The sequence below is a fragment of the Neopsephotus bourkii genome, unplaced genomic scaffold, assembly GCF_033783945.1.
Source record: "Neopsephotus bourkii isolate Nb327-2 ecotype Australia unplaced genomic scaffold, CSIRO-AGI_Nbou_v1 NB_1433, whole genome shotgun sequence".
Taxonomy (NCBI): domain Eukaryota; kingdom Metazoa; phylum Chordata; class Aves; order Psittaciformes; family Psittacidae; genus Neopsephotus; species Neopsephotus bourkii.
In genome coordinates this window covers 6,246,400-6,267,053 of record NW_026901910.1, presented here as the reverse complement: position 1 = coordinate 6,267,053, position 20,654 = coordinate 6,246,400, and the positions used below count along the sequence as shown (strand labels likewise).

Here is a 20,654-nt window from a genome sequence, read left to right as displayed (position 1 = left end):
CGTCATTCATGGGTGAAGCAGAGGAGCTGGGTTTAATCCCTGCCATAGCACAGAAGGAAGGGCTATGTCAGTCAAATCACCATCACTGCTTTATTGATTCACAATCGGAGGGGGGAAATACCTGAGCTCACTGATGCACTCCCCCTACGCTGCGCAGGGCAGGGAGTACCCATTAGGAACAACAGGTAACTGTTCCCATACAGTACCTTAGTGTTTGTACCGCTTAGATTAAGCACCAGTACCTGGTAGGAATAGGGAGAATAAGCAGTCGTTCCATTGGGAAAGGTGTGCTGGGATAAAAAGGAATGCTTCCAGGTAGCCCAGAAGCATCCTGCTTCATAGTTAAAAATCCATTGCAAGTGGACAGAGCTGCAAGTATGTGGGTACCTTGTTCCCTATGTCCCGAGAGGCAAATAGCTCCCTTGAACTAGAGGAAAAATCCCATGGGATTAAGGCTGCACCTCTGCCCGGCGTTCCCGTTTCAGTCCCGACTCCGCAGAGCCTGGGGTTTCTCTGGTGTGGCAAGCAGCCCGTGATGGAGATGTGGACACAGAGGCTGGTATTCACTGCTGTGATTGGCATCCTCAGGCTGCACAATAGGAGCCACGGCACAGCAGCTCTGCCAGGCACAGAGTGGCAGCATGTGAGGGGCATCCAGCTGTGTGCTTCCAGGCAGGGTGAGGCAGAAAGGCTGTTTCCACAGGGATATTCCCCACTGCGCTCCCAGGGAGGGAGCTGGTGCACAGGGGAGGGCAACAGAGTGAGTGTCACAGACGATGGCATTTTAAGGCTGGAGAAGAGCTCCTGGCTTCAGGCCTGCAGCAGGCTCCTGGCCACGATCATCCGCATCACCTCATTGGTACCTGCAGCGGGACAGGGGTGCAGAAGAGAGGCAGCCAAGGGATATCCCCCCCACATAGAGGGTTCTCCCTGGATCAGCAGTTTCCAGCACAGAAAAGCTCCTCCCAGTGATGGAGGTGGCATTTAGGAGGTGCTGGGGCAAAACACATTGCTCAGGGTTCAGAGTGGCAGATCCCGGTGCTTGTATCGATTTGGGCTTTGAGAGGATGCAGCACCAGGAGTGGATATCAACCAGCATCCAGGTTTTCACTATTAACACACACAGATGGAGTGTGTGGACCCACCTGGTACTGGGAAGAGGATGTCCTGGGTGTGGGTGAAGGGATTTCAAAGGAGGGCCCACAGAATGGCCCAAATGAGATCAGAGAGGGGCAGACCCTGCCAGAGACACGATGTTTCCCTGGCAGTAACGGTGCCCTTTACCTTCCAGGATCTGGTGGACTCTGACGTCTCGCACAAACTGCTGCACGGCGTAGTCCTTCAGGTAGCCATAGCCCCCGTGCATCTGCAGAGCCTGGTTACAGATCTGAGGAGAGAACGCTCACCAGTGAAGGGACACGGAGGACACGGCAGGGACAGGAGCTTGGTAAGAACCCAGCAACCTGCCTGGTTTCTTTGCTCTGGTCACTTAATGCCGTCTCTTCAAGTGCGGTGCGGCAGCAAGGCACTCCCAGTGCCCACCGGTGCTGCTCTCAGTGCTAGCACATCACCCAAGTGCTGTTTCATATTAACGATGCATTTATAGCACGGAAATACCAAGGAAAACGCTTTTAAGGGGTATTCTGCTGCATGTCTGTGGTGCTACCGATGCAAAACGCCAACACCACCATCTACTGGTCACAGAGGGAGAAATTGCTCCTTTCCCCCCCTTCTTGCTTCTCCTTTTCAGGGACATTTTGGGGTAATGTCTTTTCTCAGTGGCCTACCAAAGAGCACTTGCTACCTGGGAATCGTGGAATGGGTTGGGAAGGACCTTAGGATTACCCAGTTCCAACCCCCTGCCATGGGCAGGGACACCTCCCAGCCTGCAGCATGGGTATTATCCTGTTGTGTCCCTCTCCTTGGTCCTCTAGAAGGCAGTGCAGGAAGCACCTGAGCTGTGGAGCCTCCATGGGCTGCAGAACTCGGTCCCTGCTCCTGAAATGAGGCTTCTGGCTCAATGAACGTGCTTGGGGCTGGGTCCTGACAGTGCCCAGCTGCTTCCCGACACCCTCCCAAGTGATGCTTCGAGCCACCCACCTCAAAGCACGCATCCGTAGCAAAGAGCTTGGCCATGGAGCACAGCACCGGAGCATCCTCCCGCTCCTCCTGCAGCGCCCGCGCCGCGTTGCGCACCATCAGCCGCGCTGCCACCAGGCGTGTGGCCATCTCTGCCAGCCCAAACTGCAGGTACTGCACAGGGGAAGGCAGGTCAGCATCCCCAGGGCAAGGGGGGGGGAGTCTGGGCTGCGTCCCCTCCCAGCCCTGATGGAGGGTACCTGGTTGTTGGCCAGGGGCTCCCCAAACTGCTTGCGCACGGAGAGATGCTCCCGAGCCAGGAGCACAGAGGCGTGAGCAGCTCCTAACGAACAAGAAGCTGGTGGGAGAAGGCAGGGACACAGAGTGAATGGGAAGCAGTCGCAGACAGGGAGCAGGATGATCCTGCCCTCCTCCTCCTCCTCCCTTGGCTTTCTCACCGATGTTTATCCTGCCTCCATTGAGGCCCTTCATGGCGATGCTGAAGCCCTGCCCTTCGGCTCCCAGGCGGTTGCTGACAGGAACCACGCAGTCCTCAAGGATCACAGCCCGAGTTGGCTGGGAATTCCAGCCCACCTGGGGAAGAGCAGAGTGCCCTCAGCCTGCCCTCCAGCTCCCAGCACAGGACTGCTCTCAGCCCCTCGGTCTCCTTGCCAAGCTGCTGCAGAGCACCCCCAGCCTGCTTGCTCTGGCCTCAGTGTGGAAACAGGAATGATCTATTTGAGAAGAGGCACAGATCCAACGGTCCGTGGTGCTTCCGACATTAAAACCCTTCCCTTCACAAAGGGCCAACTTCACCTAAGCTGGGCTTGGCTTGGGAAGAACGGTCCAGGTGGGATTCTGGTCCCATTCCAGAAGAGATCCCTCATCGTTATCCAGCACTTCCCTCCAGCACCCAGGAAGCAAGCCCCAAGCCTCTTACCTTCCTCTCTTTCTTCCCAAAGCTGAGCCCTGGTGTTCCCTTCTCCAGCACCATGCAGGAGATGCCCTTGGGGCCTGGGCCTCCGGTGCGACACATCACCAGGTAGACATCCGTGTCCCCCCCTCCGCTGATGAAGGCCTGCAGAAAGGCACAACAAAGGGGTCCCTGTTGTGTGCTAGCCCAGAGCCTGCAGCTATGAAGACCCCAGAAGGGGTTCAGGGACCAGCTCTGGCGAATGCTCTGCAGAGAATACACAGAGATGAGGGGACAGCAGGAAATGGAAACGATGAAACCCTGTGCGTGCACTGCATCCAGCAGCTTTAGGAGGAGCAAGGGGGTACCTTGGAGCCATTCAGGACGTAGGAGTCCCCTTTCCTCTGCGCTGAGGTCAGCAGGGAAGCTGCATCACTCCCGCTTCCTGCTCAAGAGGTAAGGGTTAGGGTTAGGGTTAGTGAAGCAAGTCCAGAGCCTGAACCCCCCCCTCACCTGCCCCTTCCCAACATCCCAGTGACTGCCCAGGTAAACACGAGAAGAAACCTCCCTGCTGCTTGGAAGGGTCAAATCCAGCTTGGCTGCACTGGGAGCCCGGGAAGGGGGGGATGAGGATGCTCACCTGGCTCGGTCAGGCAGTAAGAAGCAAACTGTTCCATGCTGCAGAGGGACGGGCAGAACCGGCGCCTCTGCTCCTCGCTGCCAAAGGTGTCGATCATCCAAACACACATGCTGGAGCAGCAGGGAAGGAGCAGCATTACAGGAGGCCTGCACAGCCAGGATCACCTCCTGGTGGCATCTCCTTTTGGACCCTGTTTGTTCATAACCACTGGGAAGTCCTCCCAGGATCCCAACTTGAACTAAAGCAGCAGCACCAAGGGAGCTGCATCCAGCCCACGGAACAACTCACTTGTGGATGCTCATATAAGCAGTGGTGCTGGTACACCCCGTTGAGAGCGCTTCAAAGATTATGGAGGTATCCAGTCGTGACAATCCAGAGCCACCGACGTCTGGGTTCACGTAGATCCCACCAAACCCCAGCTGGGCTGCCTTCCGCATTGTGTCCACGGGGAAGATCTCCTGTCGGGACAGGCAGAGGGAGTGCAGTAACCAGGGTGAATTCAGCCTCAGCATTCAAACTCTTGTGGTACAGCAAGGCCAGACCCAAACTCCTCCAGAGCTGGTGTTAACTGGGTGGGTTGCAGAATGGTTTGTCTCTATGTAGGCAGAGAGAGAGCCTCTTCAGGAGTAAACCCAGGTCTCAGGTGATGGAACAGCATGGCCAGGGAAGCCTCAAGGTCTTCCTGATGGCTTCCCACCCCAGCTGCAGCAGCAGCTTCAAAGCCAAGCCCTACAGATGTGACAGCACCAAGGGGCTACCGCAGGGCCACCCCTCTAGGGAGCCCCAAGACCCATCATGGCCTAAGGGACACAAAGCAGAGCGGTACAACCCTGCTGCGGCCGCGGTACCTTCTCATCCCACTCAGCCATGTGAGGAGCCATCTCCTTGGCAGCAAAATCTAGGGCAACGCTCTGGAATTCCTTCTGCTCCTCAGTGAGCCCAGCGGATGCTAGGGAAGAGGGAAGAGAGCTCAGAAACCGTGTCTGCTGCAAGAAAACCGAGTGTCAACCAGGACCCGAGTGTCCCAAGGCCTGGGACTGCAAGGAAGCCGAGAAGCGAGCTAAGAATAAAGCAGCCCTCTATAGCTTTGGCTAGAGCCTGCATCCTGCTTCACCCAGCACTGATTTGTTGGTTCCTCTCCCAGGGATGCCGCAGCTCCAGTCCCACACGCTGTGACACCCGGCAGCAATGCATCTGGGCAGCGCTCAGGAATCCCGTAGGAGGAGACCAGCTCGGCCCCAGTAACCAGAGCCCCCGCTCAGCACCAGGGGTACGAGCCGCCCCTCCAGCGTTAACACCGGGCCCTCCCGAGCCACGCTGACCCCGCAGGACACAACCCAGGTACCGGGGAAGGGCACGGAGCGCTTGGGCTCCCCGGGGGATCCCCATCCCCTCCCATCCGCTCCCCTCCCGCTGCTCACGGTCAATGCAGGAGGCGATGCGGCGCCGTCCCGCCGCGCACCGCAGCGATAGCGGCAGCAGCCGCGCTGCCCGAGGGGCCCCGCACCAGGCCATGGCGCGGCCGCACCGCGGGGCTGCTCTCGGGTGCAGGCTGGGAGCTGTAGTCCGGCCCCCGGCGCCTCCCGCCTGCGCGCTGGTTCCGGGAAGGGGGCGAGCCCGCGGGCTCTGCCGCCTCCGCTCGCGTAACGGTGCCCGCTGAGCAACGGCAGGACCAGAGGGGCCGGTGAGGGGCACCCGGGGGGGGCGGTGGGGAGGGATGGAGCGGGGCAAGGAGGGAAGGGAGCGCTTGGCACGGGAGGTGGAAAAGTTGATGCCGCCGGAGCAGGGCGAGTGCCAAGGGGATGGAGGCGCAGCCCTTGCCCAAGGGGGATTGAGGGCGTTAAGCCGCGAGTAACAAGTCGAGGCAGAGCCCCGGGGTGGGAGGCTCCGGAGCGGCTCTTGCAGGGCAGAGGGGGCCGCGCTCGGGACAAGCACCCCGGGGCCTCTCCTCCATCAGTGCGGAGCGGAGCTGCCCTGCTGCTGGTGTCCATCAGCGCGGGTCCTGCCGCCGGCACCGCGGGTGTGGTCCTCGGCCAGTGCCAGCGTTAGCACTGATAGAGGAAACGGCTGGGCCCGGGGAAGGAAACCATTCACAGTGCGCTCACTGCCCTGCTGCTGCTCTCCGCAGCGGAGCTGAGCGCTGCTCCCTCTGCCCGCCTCCAGCAGGAGCTTCCCAGCGGAGAGGAGATCGTTCCGAGAGAGCGGAGATGCCTTGGCCGAGCAGGAAGAGAGACAAAGCAGCAGTAGCAGGTCGGTGCTGGCACCCTCACCAACTCCCGCTTGAGGTCCCAAGCTGTAGTGAGACTGCAGTCATCTTAACCCGCGTGGGTTCCAGACAGCGTTTCCTGTGTGCAAACGGGCTGAGCAGCCAGGGGTGACCGAGACCAGGGTGTAGATGAGGACAGTGATGCGTTCACAACACCAGGTGGTTAAGAAACACAATTCACACTCATTTACAGAGAGCTTTCACCTGCGTGTGCCTAGTGGAGCAGCAAAACACTGGTGTCTGCACAGACAAAACCCCAAAGAGCAGGAACCGGGCACCTGAGGCACTCTTCTGTGGTGTTTAAAGCAGAAGGTGAACAAAGTGCCCAGTTGGCTCATCCGTGGCACTCCTCTTAATAAACTCCAGCAAATAAGCATCATCTTAGCCTTTCATCGCTCCTGTTGGGGACAAAACGGGGTTTATCTGAATGTTTTGTTGTCTCTTTTAAAGATAAAAAAGAGCCTGATGCTAAAATTGCCAAAACCGAGGAGGAGGCTCCGGATAAGGAGGAAGAGGAGAAGTCCACCAAAGCTCCAGCTGGGAGTTCCAAGTCGGGGTGGAAGAACTGGAAGAAGACAAAGGAGTCTGACTCCGGTGGGGAGGAGAGCAAGATCACGTACTGCCACTGGCTGCTGAAATCAGAACCAGAGAGCAGGCTGGAGAAGGGAGTGGATGTGAAAGTAAGCACCTGCACCCCGCTTCCTCAGCAGGGTACAGCAGCAGTGTCACTGCCACCATCCCCAGAGTGCTGAGGCAATCCGGATGAACCCTGTTGTGTCTTTACTTCTCAAACCCCATTTGTCTCACCCCTGTGTTTTCATTGCATTTGGCAGTTCAGCATTGAGGACTTGAAAGCTCAGCCCAACCAGACCACCTTTTGGGATGGAGTAAGGAACTACCAGGTAAGGAGCACACAACAGAGGAAGGCACTGCAATAGCACCGGGAAAATGGGTAACCTGTTCTTTGGCCTGGAGAAAGGATTTGCTTTTGAGGCTGTACTGCTCAAAGGTTGGGCAATGCTCTGTTACATCATCCGGTTTTCCTTTTGCTTTGAGCAGCCCTTATTCCCCATGGCAACCTCTTGCAAGTCTGGCCTTAAACACTGTCAGTGGGCATCAGCTTTCTGTTCCAGGCCTCTCTGCAGAGGAAATCCATGTGTGCTTCCACTACTGTACATGCTTCCCCCCATACATGATCAGCTCTGCTGAACTGCTGGGTTCCCACATACTCTCTAACCATCAGGAGCCTGTCTTTAGCCTGGATTTTATTTCACATGCACTCTCTGGTTAGCTCTTGCTCCTGCTGCTTGTAATGAAACCCTTGATGCAAAGAGCTCAAAGTCTCTTCTTTACACCTGACAGGCAAGGAACTTCCTGAGGGCCATGAAGCTCGGGCAGCAGGCCTTCTTCTACCACAGTAACTGCAAAGAGCCTGGCATTGTCGGCATTGTCAAGGTGAGTGCCTCTTCCTTGTCCAGTGTTTTGGGGCAGGGAATGGGTTATCCAACACCTCCTTAGCCCTGCTTCTGTCTCTGCACCAAAGGAGGGCAAAAGCTGTCCAGTGGGAGCAGGTGAGCCTGGGGCATCAAGGCTCAAGGGTAGATGTCACAGCAGGGCTGACACAAGCCTGGAGAAGTGGGACCAAACTGTTCTCCTGCTGGCACGTCAGGGCGCTTCCAGCCAGGGCTTGCTCCACACTGATCAAAATGTGACTCAGTTCTAGTCAGTAATAAAACCTCGGGCACAGAGGCTCCCATCCTCTCCCCAGTTTTCCTCTGTTGGGTGTGCTCCTCTGCATCGCGCTCCAAAGAGGTGATGGGGCTTCGCTGACAACCGTCCTGCTCTGCAGTGCTTCCACCCAAGAGATGGAAAGGAAGGAAATGGATCTCCCTGTGAGAATGGAGCGCAGGGAAAGCCAGGCTTGGCTTGTGCATCAGGATTAGTCCTTCTCTCTAGTCACAGCTTGCTCAAGGGCATGACATAGCCTTTGCTGACAACAGCTTTGAACTGATGTCTCACGTTCTTCTCCCTTTCTGCTTCAGATCGTAAAGGAGGCTTACCCTGATCACACACAGTTTGATCAGAAGAATCCTCATTATGATTCCTCCAGCAGAAAAGAGAACCCCAAATGGTCCATGGTAATGTAGTAAATACAGCTGCTTCAAGCTCTGTGTGCAAGCTGAGTGGAGGCAGAAGCCTCTTTGCATCATACTGTGTGTCTCCTTAAGCTTCTGTCCTGGCCTAGCTACCCTGTTCTCTCTCTCGAGGTCAATCCTGATAGTTTCTCTGCCTTTTCCCCTATTTCTTCCAGAAGGCTGCCAAATCTATCTCCCTAAGTCTTTAAATGTTGGATGCAGGCTGACATCCACACACAGCAGGATTCTGGGTTAGCAAAGAGGCCATCTTTAAGTACCACTCTCAGCAAGCTGTAGTTCTGAGGCACCCTCAATGACAGGGAAGTGACTGTTCACAGGCTGGCTACATCCCACAGCTTCCTTCTGTATTGCCTGTGCCAGCATGGATGTGTGCTGCTAGTGCCCAGTGCTCCCACTGCTGTAAGCACATCACCTGCCAGGAGCAGCCCAAAGTTCTTTTAGCCTCAAGCAAGGAAAAGCTTCCACACCATTAGAAGGTGGCATTTGCTTCAGTTTAAGGTCTTTATCCTTCTCCACCAATATCTTATGTGATGCCTGGAGGCTTTACCTTCCTCTGCTGCCCCTCGCTTCCCAGGTGGATGTGCAGTTTGTGCGGATGACCAAGCGGTTCATCCCGCTCTCCGAGATCAAGGCTCACCACCTGGCACACAAAGCAGATGGAGGCCCCCTCAAGGACATGATGCTCTTCACAAGGCAACGGCTTTCCATCCAGCCACTGACACAAGGTAGGAACCTTCTTCTCTGCACCCCCGGTGCTGTTCCCTGCAGGTGCAGCCCTCACTCCCGAGTGCCTGCAAGTCCCAGTTAACAGCTTTTCTTCCCTTACCTTTCCAACACAGAGGAGTTTGATTTCATCTTGAGCCTGGAAGAGGAGAAGCCACATTAAGAACCCACCAGCAGCACAGTTTGTACCTTGCCACTGATGCCTCCTCCTAAACCAGCCTAATTCCCAAGTTCCCTTGCTCAACCCCAGCAACAAAACGTGCCCACCCATGATCCACAGCTCCACGTCCCTTCTCCTCACACACTGTTACTTGCTTCTTTTTAAATAAAGCTTTTGAGAATCAATTGCAGCTTCTCTTTTGTAATAGCTGGGAAACCTGCAGTTTAGCTCCTGAGGGACCAAACATCCTCCTTGGGGATGTGCTACAGGATCCAGTGCGGTTCCATGTGCTGCAGAGGGACCTTTCTCTGCAGGAAGGTGTCACTTCAACAAGAACATATAAATACACATCCAGCTTGCTTGCTGCAAAGCACATCAGTTAACTTCCTTTAGGTACCAGACTCCTCAGGGTTATTTAAGCTCTGGTATCAGGGAAGGTAACAGAGCTACCTTGCTCATTTTAAGCTATAAGGGTTCTCCATCAGCAAAGCTTCTAAAGGAAGACCAAGGACTGACAAAGCTACCAAAGGACAGCCTGCTCCTGGAGGGCTGCAGTGCACAGCACTAAGGGAAAACAGCTTCATGCCATAAAGAACCCATGAACCACAGCAGACCAGGTCGTGCACAGCATTGACAGCCAGGGCTGGCTCTTTTTAATTGGAGAGACCCAAAAAAAACAACCCAAGTTGGAAAATACAGCCATTGAAAAGACGACGAATTAAGAAACATGTAAACACAGCAGAGGCTTAATTACAGGTTGCACTGCTTGGCTGGAGTACTTGCACCCTGCCCCTGCTCCAGCCTGCCTGGGCGAGAGGGAATGAGCCAAGGGCTGGACAGAACCTCAGGGGCCACGATGGCTCCGGTGCTGTCTGCCCCTTACACCCTAAGGAAATGCTCTTCTCTCATACCTGCAGTGACCTCATGCTTCCACTTCTCTCTGAAGAGGCTCAGCACATCTCCTCCACCCCAGACAAACACAGGGCCTGGTGGGCAACAGGGTGAATGGTCCATTAGATGAAGGAAAAAACGGGAATCGTTTCTACATCCTGGTTCCACCAGTAGGGATGCGGGAGAGGGGCACGGAGGAGGGCAAAATCAACCCAAACGACTCATGCACCTTTTCCAAGTTGACCCTCCCTAAGTGGTGAGCAGATGTTGAACAGAACTCTCCCAACTGTGCCTTGCTATCCCACATCCAGTACTGCTGCTGTTCAGCCAGTAAACAAAACACTCCTGGAATGCAGAGACACCTTCATCCACGGGGTTTTGCTAATACCACGTGGCCTACAAGCAAGAGGAATGGGCAAGGATGGGAATTCCAGGTGGGATGGGAGCCGAGGGAAAGCTAGAGGGGGGTTAGGGTACTGCTGTGCTCAGCTAAGCCGTGGAAGGATAATCTGCTATCCCCAGAGGCTCCCATCGGGAGCTTCACTCGTCCCTACAAGATTGTACTGCCACAGCACAGGTTCCCCCTACAGAGAGGGAGAGGAAGGAGTAAATCCAGATTCCTTTGCCAACGAGGCCTGCAGCAGATCCCCAACCCCTGCCCTGCCACAGGGCATGGTCTGACGCCAGGAAGCCCCAGCTCCAGCCCATGGCACAGACCTCTCATGGGCAGAAAGCAAGCCACATCTTCGGATGAGAGCAGCACACGGTGAGACACAGCATCGGGCAGGGACGAGCTCAGTAGTGTCCTCTACAACAGCGTGATCTGTCCAGCTCCACTGACAACCACAGCCTTACACGTGGTGAGTAAAAGATAACTTACTTTGGCAAGCAGAAACACACATTTATCACTGGAATACAGTAGCTGTCTTAGTACATAAAATGCTCCCCTTCCCACCCAGGCCCCACTCCCTCCACCAGCACTGCTCCACTAAACAAAGCACAAGATACCCTAGTGAGCCACCAACTCACTCCCACTCAATACAGCTCATATCCCAGCATTTCCTGCAGGCTTCTCTCTCTCCATCTGGGAAGAGGTCTAGCCCCCTGCGTCCTCAAAGGGCAGCTAAACAGGGTGGATGTTCTCTGGACTCCATCAAGTCTACAAAGCCACATCTAATTGTTAATGGAGGAATGACTCCCTTCTGGGAATGTTCTCATGATTTCACTTAGCTGAAGACTAGGAAAAGCTTAATTCAGGGAAGGAAAAGCCCACATTCAGGTTCTGAGTTCACAGCATGACCCTCAGACCTTCAAGCTCAGACCTTAGGAATGTGCCTCTGGAAACACAGAGCTCTACTCTACCATCCTTCCAGTTGCTGCTTGGCTTCATCCAGCAGCACACACAGGCCATAAGCTTCTTAAAACCGTTTCATCCACTTTCTGTCCTTCCTAATCCTCATCCCACAGCCTCGAGGAAGCAAACACAACCATACACATGTGTTTCTATACTGCCCTGTCTGTCCCTACTACAGACTGCTCTGACACAAGAACACAGGAACGAGCAGGACAGCATGTGCAGCGTAAGCTGCCAAGAGAGCCCCCATTGATGTCTCACCCCCCCAAAGCATCCTCTAGAGCTCTCCAGGCTGCTCTGCAGCAGCAGCCAGAGGGGGGCACGCAGGCAGGTGCTGGGACAACACTAGGAAGGCACTGCTCTTGGCCAGGAGCCTTCTGCCCCCTCCTATTGCCCACTCAACAGCACTGGGACCTTCACAGCTCTGCCCAACCTCATGCCTCGCTCCCTCCTGCCAGGCACAGCTCCTCCTTGCCACGACACACAGGAGCTCCACAGCAAGGCCACTGCAGCGTGCTCAGTGTGGCTGAGTCAGTGACACGATACAGCTGTTTGTGACAAGGAATCCAGCATGGAAAGGAAGGGGAGGCAGCGAGGGGATGACACTCAGCACTTCAACAAGGCCACACCTCAGTCCGAGTCCCTCCTCTACCTTCCAGCTAATCCCTGTGTCCCTTTCCCTCGTGCAGGTCTCAGGAAGGCAAGACAACATCCATCCTGCAGAGCCCCAGAGCAACCTCCACCCCGCTGGGAAGCAGCAGCAGCAGATGTGGCCTTCACTTGCTCTCTCCCTCCCCGCTGCCACACCAAAAGGGTCTCGGGGCAGAGAGGAGATCAGGCAGCTCCGCAGCCTTGGGACACCCGCCTCAAAGCAGCTGATCCCAGAGGAATGTCATTGACTGGGAAGCACTGAGGCACCTCCAGCTCCGCAGCACCAGTGCTGCAGCTCGCTTTGCCCTCCCATCCCTTCCCACCCTGCGAGTCCTTTGAAGAAAGGAATTAAGTCAAAAACGGGTATTTGTGTTCACAAAGTCTCTCAAGTGTTTTGTCCTCCTCCTCCTCCTGCTGCTGCTGCTGCTGCTGTCCCTCTGGCTCCACAGCAGCATCCTCTGCGTGGCCCCTCACTGCCGGCCGTTGTTCTCTGCAGGCTGGTTGGGGGTCTTGGCCTCGGGGTGCGAGGAGGTCCCCTCAAACCGCTGGGAAGCGATGGCTGCTTGGTGGGACATGCTCTTCCTCACGATGTCTCCTTTCCGCCAGAGCACCACCTCCTGCAGTAACACAGCCAGCAGGCCTGGTCAGGGCTTGTGGGGCCTCCTCAGCCTCCCAAAGGCTGAGCCAGGCGAGCAGTGAGAGCTCTGCCCATGCTGGCATCTTCCATTGCATGTGTGCATGAGGCCATTTGCAGCCTTGGTACGTCTGGGGAGAGCGCTCTTCCCCAGGGTGTGACCACACAGGGGCAACCCACTGGACATCTAGGGCAACCATGGGCTACCACATTGGAATGGGTAAGGTGAGAAGCTCCACCATGGGGCAACAGCGGAAAAAAAAATCCCAGTTAGGCACCTGCTACATGCACATTTGACCCACGTGGACCACTCTTTGCACACTCATTGGTATATGGATAGGGGTATATGGAATACCCTTATGGCTATTCAGTCAACAACATGATTCTCCCCATGGGAATCCCAAATTCCCAGAAGGTGCTTCTAACACAGGGTCCCAAGTGACAGTCCCCAGGTCCAAGAAGAAAACCAGCCCTGCTCCTCACCTGCTGTTTGAAGTAGCGCCTCTCTTCCTCATCGATCAGCACCAGGTTGAGGTAATAACGCACCGAGAACTTCTTGTTGATGTCCCTCATGGTTGGAGTCAGCTCGTAGCCAGCCAGGAAGAGCCTGATGGGAATGGACTCCCCTGCAAAGCGCACAGAACCATCAGCGCAGGCAGAATGCACAGCTGTAAACTAGGAGAGCACCAGCAAAACCCCTCACTAGGCCACAAACATCCACAAACGGGGTAAGATGAGCAAGAAGATCTCAGCCCCCTTCAGAAACCCACAGCCAGATCCTGCCCTTGCTGACAGCTACTCCACCTCCACTTCTAAGAGCATGGGACTCGCTGTGACCTTCATCAAGACAGCACTGCAGGAAGAAAGGAGTAAGGTGCCATTTTCTCTGGCAGAGGAGAATGTGGCACAGGAGACTGGCACGGAGCTAGAACATCATCTTTCTGCTCCAGGCTGCAGCAGTGCCAGCTGGTGGCCCATGCCAGCAGCGAATTTACATCTATTCCACTGCTTCAGCACAAGGTTGAAGTCATTGCAACTCATTATGCCTCAGTTCCTCCTCACCAGATCAGAGAAGGAAGGGGATCGTATTTAACCCCCTCTGGAAACTGCGGTGAGCCCACCAGTGAAGCAGGAGCACACAGATCCAGCTGGAGATACTGCAGGACTCCTGTTCCCATCCCAAAAGACTCCCAAGAAGAGGAATTCCGAAGGGTTCTCACCTCTCACAGGTGCCCCATCCATGATCTCGTATTTGGCTATTGTGTCATTCTCATGATAGACGTTGGGGCCGGTCCCTGTTGTTTCTCTCTTGATGATATCTATCTCCATGTGCTTGATCTTGATTCGCACCAGCAGGAAGTAGATCTTGCCAACAATCACATCTTTTAAATGATACCTAGCATGTCAAGGGAGAAAGCACCACAATCAGTATCCACACCACGACACCAAAGCCTCCAAATCCCATCTTTTAGGTCAATTAAAACTAACCCCAATATTACACCAGAGGGAGGTTTGTCAGCATCAGCTGGGAAAGGTGCATCAAAAAGAGCTGTTCCCACCTTCTCTGCCTGAATTAATGTCCCACTTCAGCTGCACTGACTGGTAAAGAGCAGACTCGATACTTGGAAGACACTTGGAAACACTGATCTTGCCAAGGATAATATAGGGAACACGAAGTTACTGCAGCAGCCTCACGTTGTGCTCCAAGCTTAGGGAAGCCACAGCCTCCCACGCCCTGATCATAGAGATGTGATCCCCCCACATCTATGGGGCAGGGCGAAGAACCCACAGATCCTCAGCAGGATCCAACCTGCCTTGCTGGAGCACATGAACACAGATTCCCTTTGAGGATCACACACGTGCCTCAGGCTGCCAAACCAAGCTGTCCCCTGTAGCAGATGGCTCCTCACAGCCACTGCCTGCTCTCAACACTTACTTGGACTTGTTGTACTCAAACTCAATGTGTAGGCAATCCTCAATGCCCACCTCCATCTTGATGGAGGAGTTGAGCTCCGGGTAGGTGCTCAGGGTGTGCACAACTATGTCCATCTCCTTCACCACGTCGTTCAGTCTGCGGCTGACGGTCGCACGGAGGAAATACCTGCAAGGCCAGTCCCCTCCTGTTAGTGGGGGCACAGGAAGCAACGGGGACAAGCAGGGAGGGATGTGGGGCCGAATGGGTTGCACTGGACTAGCCAAGCAGTCTCACAGGCATCCTGGCTTCTGGAGCAGCCAATACCCTGGGCTGGAAAAGCCAGAAGGGAGTTTTCTACTGGAAAAGGCTTCTCTAAGTTTCCATGCATTTGTGAGCCTGAGCTGCCCGAGTACCATGGTGGGGATCCAAGTAACAGCCTGCACATGGTAAAACCACTTTTGCAAGAGATGAGATCACGCTGGTCTCCACAGACACACCTCTTCTTGCAGATCCCAACTTTCCAGTCAGCCGGAGCTCCTCGATGTGAAATACATGCTGATAAAAGCAGAGCCCTCCAAGTCAACTCAGCCCCCCCCCCCCCAGATCCATTGGGAATGATGTCCTAAGCTTGTAAGGATGTGGGGGGAGGGATGCAGTGAATACCAGCACCTGCACACTGCACAGAGCATGGGGAGGGGACTCACCGTAGCTTCACATTCTGCCCCGTGTAGGACTCGTAAGGCTTTTCCACGTGGGTGAACTCGAAGTCAAAGGTCTGTGACTGAGTGAATTCACCAGGACGGGCCAGGTCCTTCACCAGGGACACGAACTCGTGGTGGTTCCCTCGGTCATAGTAGAGCTCTGGGGAGACAGAAGGGCAGGGTAAGCTGTGCTGCTCCATCCCGCACAGGAAAGAAAGGCAGGAGATGTCAGAGGCCCTGCAGCAGGAAGAGGTCTGTAACAGCCTCACCAACTCCAAATCAGGAGCTCACCTTGCCTCAGGGACGTGGGTCACCTCCTGTCAGTATTAATTAGACTGGTTGAGAAGAGGAGCCAGTGGCTCATGCAATATTCCAGGGAAAAGGCACCACCACCACTGCTTCTCTGGAACAGCAAACAGTGACTGAGCAAAATCAAGGACTAGGAGGCTTCCTGCTGTTCCTGCTTATCCTTTCAGGACAAAGAGTTTGAGTGGTCTTGATTTCCACCAGGGAATAACAGTGGAGATTGTCACTGCTCCTGCAGTAAGGCAGCACTCAGTGCATGACTGCCAAGTGTGTGGGGAGGAGGTTGAGTCAGGTGCTCCACCAGTGCCTGGATAACACATGAACACTGATGAGGGAAGAGCACTGCTCAAACCAGCTCAGGTAACCAACACCAGTCCATTGCTCCAGTTTCCCCCACAACCTTCTTGGGCCTGCAAGAAACAACTGCAGGGCTCCTCACTTAATGCACTTCCACAAGTGTTCTCCTTTAGGACAAAGCCACAGAAACTTGAGCGCTGCAATTTGCATTAACAGCTTGGTATTACAGCTAAGCATGAAGGAAACCTGCCCTTCCCAAGGCTGTGTGAGCACTCTGCCTACCAGACACCCACACAGGCCTTCCAAAAGCTAAAGCCTTTGCCAGTCTGATATGGTGAGATGAGGAAACCAACCCCCAAGTCATCAGACAGTCACTAAACTGTGCAGAGAAGGCTTCTAAGAGGGATTAGCAGTGGGCAGGAACTGATGTGAGACTCACTTCTCCACTCCTTGAGATGCACAGCGAGACTCCAGCTTGTGATTTCTGTTTCGTACACCCCTCTGCTCACCCTATCTCCATAATGGAAGTATTGGCACCAGGACACCCCTCACTTAAACTAAACAGCGAGTGCCATCAAGGCTGGGCAGGCAGGTGACATAAATAAAGCAGCTCTCTGCATTGAATACACGTCCACAGGGAGGGAAGTGCTTGCTAACGTGACAGGAGAGGCCTCGTGCCACATAAAAGGAGGAACAGATCATCTTGCCACACAATGCAGAAAGCAATTTAAAGCAAGGGGAGGCAAATGTCAGTGCTACCTTGGAAGGGCCCGGGCTGGCACTCCTGCAGCCTTAAGTGGAGGAAGGATTGGTGTTTCCCCCACTTCAGAAGACATCAGGATGGCAAGCAGGTATAAGTTGTAATTGCAGGTTTTCAGGGCTATAAAGTTTCCAGGTTAAACAAAACCATGCTCAGGACACTGCAAAATGAACCGTGCTCAGCAGTGGCTACACAGGACACAGTGTTCACAGCCTGGAACACCCATTCTCCCCACTACACCTCTGTCTCCCTACCTCTATGTATGGTGTGGACACTGACCTTGTGACAGTGGGGAGTTGGAATATAAGGCAGGCTGGTTTGAGATGGAAAGGATTAAGGTGGTACACAGTTCAGCTCTTGAATAAAGCTGCCTGATGGGCAAAAAGAAAGGGCTTGTGTGTGGCCACAGCAGCTCCTACCACACCTGCTGGGGTGATAATGTGACTTCAGAGCCCTTATTCAAACCAGGTGAGGCTCAAAAGTCTTCCAAAATAGGCAATGAGAAGCAGGTGAGGCAGCACAAAGCAGAGAATAGAGCAGGAAGTGAAGTTCATGCTTAATTTCCACTGACAATCATCAACAAATGGGCTCCCTCCTGAGGAACAGGCTTAGCTACACCCTGTTGTTTGCAGGCTCTCCTACCTGGCCTCCCCTTCCCTTCCAAAAAGCAGCATTAAGCACAAGTGAGGCCAACAAAATCATCAGGCCAACACCAGCATCAGGGCTGGGTGGAGAAACCTCCAGCTCACTTGCCTACAGCACATGATTTGCAATGCCAAGGCTGCAGGCCCACTGCTCACACAGTGGTTCTGGGGGTCAAAGTGCCACAGACACCAAATGCAGCTGCATCACTGGGAACACCAGCACAAGAGGGACCTGGAGCTGTTGGATGAGTCCAGAGGAGGCCATGGAGATGCTGCGAGGCCTGGAGCAGCTCTGCTCTGGAGCAAGGCTGAGAGAGCTGGGCTGGGGCAGCCTGGAGAAGAGAAGGCTCCTGAAGGGGAGACCTCAGAGCAGCTCCAGTGCCTAAATGGCGAGATGATGATTCCAAGATCCTGAACATTTTGGGGTGCAGGGATGAAAAACAGACATCTCCACTGGGATCCAGGGTGGGTGCTGCAGCCACCCTTCCTCTGGGAGAGCAGGAAACGTTCAATCTGCATTGGTTACACACTCGGATAACCAGAGTTTTGAACAACCTGAAGCCACCCAACGAACTATGCAGGGGCACACAGACATGCACTCGAGAAATAGAGTCCAAATGGAATGAGCCAAGCTGAAGAGAAGGCCTCAAGAACCCCAGCCTGGGCTGGGTTGGAAGAGACCTGAAAGCTCACCCAGTTCCAAGGGCAGGGACAGATTCCATTGGGCCAGGGTGCTCCAAGCCCCTGTGTCCAACCTGGCCTTGAGCACTGCCAGGGATGGGGCAGCCACAGCTTCTCTGGGCACCCTGTGCCAGCGCCTCAGCACCCTCACAGGGAAGAGCTTCTGCCTAAGAGCTCAGCTCAGTCTCCCACCATAAGAAAGCTCTTTCACTTGGGTCAAACAGTGAGGAGCAGGGGCTGTGGAAGCCCCTAGGATGGATGGGCAAAACCCACCCAATTGACCCCCCTTATCAGAGCCTTTGCTTCCCAAAGCGGGTGGACAGACACCTAAGTCACACCATTCTGGAGAATCACACTGCTGGGACGGCCAGGCTCAGCCCTGCACCTGCAGGAGGTAAAGCAAGCACCACCTCCCTCCAACACACATGCATCTGCGAGCTGAAATCAGTGCCCGAGCAGAGGCTGGAAAATAGGCCGAGGAAATGGGGAACAATGACCTGGAAAAAGGCTGGAGCTCCCTCCCTTCACCAGGTCACCCACCTCCATCCAGCAGAGGATGGACGGACTGCGTGTGGCCATAGGGATGCCCCGGTGGGCAGGCGCACACCCCGCTTCACACCATGCCCACCTCCACACCCTAAGGCCCAGCAGCATGGCCAGGACCCGTGCTATGGAGCCGAGGTGAGGGGAACGGGAGCGCGGCCTCACCGATCTGCCCGATGAACTCCACTTTGATGCCCTGGTGCTCCAGCCGCTTGTTGGGGTGCTTCAGGGTGAGCACCACCCGCCCGGACACGGTCTCCCCGTCATAGAAGAGGAAATACTTCTCCTTCTTCCCTTCCTCCGTCTTGTGCTCCACCCGCCGCCGGCTCTCGCCGTCGCTCAGCACCAGCTCCAGCTCCACGCTCTGCCCGAACCCGAAGAAGCTCATTGCACCGGCGGATGGGGGGGGGGGGAGCGGCCCGGCCTGGCCCCCGAGGGTGAGAGGAACGGAGGGGTCTCAACGGCGGAAGGGGCCCGCAATGCGGCACGGACACGGGCGGCGGGACCCGGGCGCCGCTGGAGGGAGCCCGGGGCGGGCGCGGCCCCGCGGCCCCTCAGCCCTCACCGGGAGCGCGGCCCCCGCCTCACCGCCGGCCCAGGCGCCGCGCACCGCGCATGCGCCGCCCGCACCACGGCGCCCCTCAGCGGGAGCCGGGCGCAGGCGCGCTGAGCGCGGCGCTGATTGGCTGCGGGGAGCGGCTTGCGGCACGCCATTGGCTGGTTCGTAAGCCGGGCGGTGGCGGCGGCGGGACAGTGATGGCGGTCGCGGAGTTGCTGTCGGTGCTGGCTCGGTGCAGGTTGCAGGAGGTCGGATCAGGTGTGCGACCGGGACGGCTTTGAGGGGGCCGTGAGGCCCTCTGAGGCTACCGTGAGGCCCTCTGAGGCTACCGTGAGGCCCTCTGAGGCTACCGTGAGGGCCTTTGAGGGGGCTCCGGAGGCCCTTGAAGGGGCCGTGAGTGCCTCTGAGGGGGCTCCGAGGGCCTTTGAGGGGACTGTGAGGGCCTTTGAGGGGGCTCCGGAGGAACTTGAAGGGGCCGTGGGGGCCTCTGAGGGGGCTCCGAGGGCCTTTGAGGGGGCTCCGGAGGCCCTTGAAGGGGCCGTGAGGGCCTCTGAGGGGGCTCCGAGGGCCTTTGAAGGGACCGTGAGGGCCTTTGAGGGGGCTCCGGAATCCCTTGAAGGGGCCGTGGGGGCCTTTGAGGGGGTTCCGAGGGCCCTTGAGGGGGCCGTGAGGGCCTCTGAGGGGGCTCCGAGCGGTCTCCGAGGGCCTTGGAGGTGTCTGAGTGGCATCTAAGGTTCATGACAGGAGCCAAGGGCTCCTGTGGGGAACTGGAGCTGCTATGCGTGTACGGTGCTTATAAACCCCCCCCTTTTATTTCCCCTTAGTCTGGGTGGATGCAGTCTGGGATCTGGATTTCACTGATACCGAGCCCCTGGATGCCAGCATTGTAGAAGAGATCACCAGCGATGGACTTGATGTCTTCACCTGTCTTCGCCAGGCCCTGCTGTGGTTTGCTGATGAGAACCAGCAGAGGGAGGTGAGGATGACACTGGCACCATGGAGGTGGGCCCTGGTGCTGTGCAGGTATTCAGGGCTGTCCCACCTGGGAACGTGTAAAATGCTCTAAGGCAGCACTAAGCAATCCTTGTCATGTTCTGGAATGCTTCAGAGGGAAGGTATTCCCATGGGTAAGAAATACTAGGTCATCTGTAGCATCATGTAGACTCTATATGGTATTATACACCTTAGCATAATTGTGAAAGCATTTTCACACTTGAAATTCAACTGTAAATTCCTGCCCGTGGTTCAGGACAATCCCCAGCACAAACATAGGCTGGGGGAGGTGGGATGGAGCAGCCCTGAGGAGAAGGAGAAGCTCCCCATGACCTAGCTCGAGTGTGCACTTCAGCCCAGAACCGCCCCTATGTGCTGGGCTGCACCCCCAGAGCGTGAGCAGCAGCTCAGGGAGGGGATCCTGCCCCTCTGCTGTGCTCTGGGGAGACCCCCCCTGAGTCCTGCATCCAGCTCTGGGGCAGCAGCACAAGAGGGATGTGGAGCTCTTGGAGGAAGTCCAGAGGAGGCCATGGAGATGCTGCGAGGGCTGGAGCAGCTCTGCTCTGGAGCCAGGCTGAGAGAGCTGGGCTGGGGCAGCCTGGAGAAGAGAAGGCTCCTAAAGGGGAGACCTTAGAGCAGCTCCAGTGCCTAAAGGGGCTGCAGGAAAGCTGGAGAGGGGCTTGGGACAAGGGATGTAGGGACAGGACAAGGGGAATGGCTTGAACCTGCCAGAGGGGAGACTGAGCTGAGCTCTTAGGCAGAAGCTCTTCCCTGTGAGGGTGCTGAGG

General features: G+C 55.8%; 3 protein-coding genes across 3 annotated transcripts; 1 reads left to right on the top strand and 2 right to left on the bottom strand.

Annotated features, from left to right (window-relative positions):
* Positions 1-448: 448 nt before the first annotated feature.
* ACAD8 (acyl-CoA dehydrogenase family member 8) lies at positions 449-5,160 on the bottom strand. The gene is made up of 11 exons (XM_061368582.1): positions 5,054-5,160; positions 4,481-4,581; positions 3,921-4,090; positions 3,633-3,742; positions 3,361-3,437; positions 3,020-3,157; positions 2,538-2,673; positions 2,340-2,437; positions 2,101-2,253; positions 1,285-1,387; positions 449-863 (listed from the first exon to the last, which is right to left on the bottom strand). The coding sequence occupies exons 1-11, from the start codon at positions 5,145-5,147 to the stop codon at positions 811-813; spliced, it is 1,233 nt and encodes a 410-aa protein (XP_061224566.1). The 5' UTR covers positions 5,148-5,160; the 3' UTR covers positions 449-810.
* Positions 5,161-5,795: 635 nt separating this feature from the next.
* Positions 5,796-9,122, top strand: THYN1 (thymocyte nuclear protein 1). The gene is made up of 7 exons (XM_061368583.1): positions 5,796-5,882; positions 6,349-6,578; positions 6,732-6,800; positions 7,261-7,353; positions 7,941-8,036; positions 8,629-8,779; positions 8,894-9,122. Exons 1-7 carry the CDS (start codon positions 5,840-5,842, stop codon positions 8,938-8,940), a joined length of 729 nt encoding a protein of 242 aa, XP_061224567.1. The 5' UTR covers positions 5,796-5,839; the 3' UTR covers positions 8,941-9,122.
* Positions 9,123-9,558: 436 nt separating this feature from the next.
* VPS26B (VPS26 retromer complex component B) lies at positions 9,559-18,744 on the bottom strand. Its single transcript, XM_061368581.1, has 6 exons — positions 18,480-18,744; positions 15,087-15,243; positions 14,404-14,568; positions 13,688-13,863; positions 12,951-13,093; positions 9,559-12,450 (listed from the first exon to the last, which is right to left on the bottom strand). The coding sequence occupies exons 1-6, from the start codon at positions 18,700-18,702 to the stop codon at positions 12,304-12,306; spliced, it is 1,011 nt and encodes a 336-aa protein (XP_061224565.1). The 5' UTR covers positions 18,703-18,744; the 3' UTR covers positions 9,559-12,303.
* Between the last annotated feature and the right edge of the window lie 1,910 nt (positions 18,745-20,654).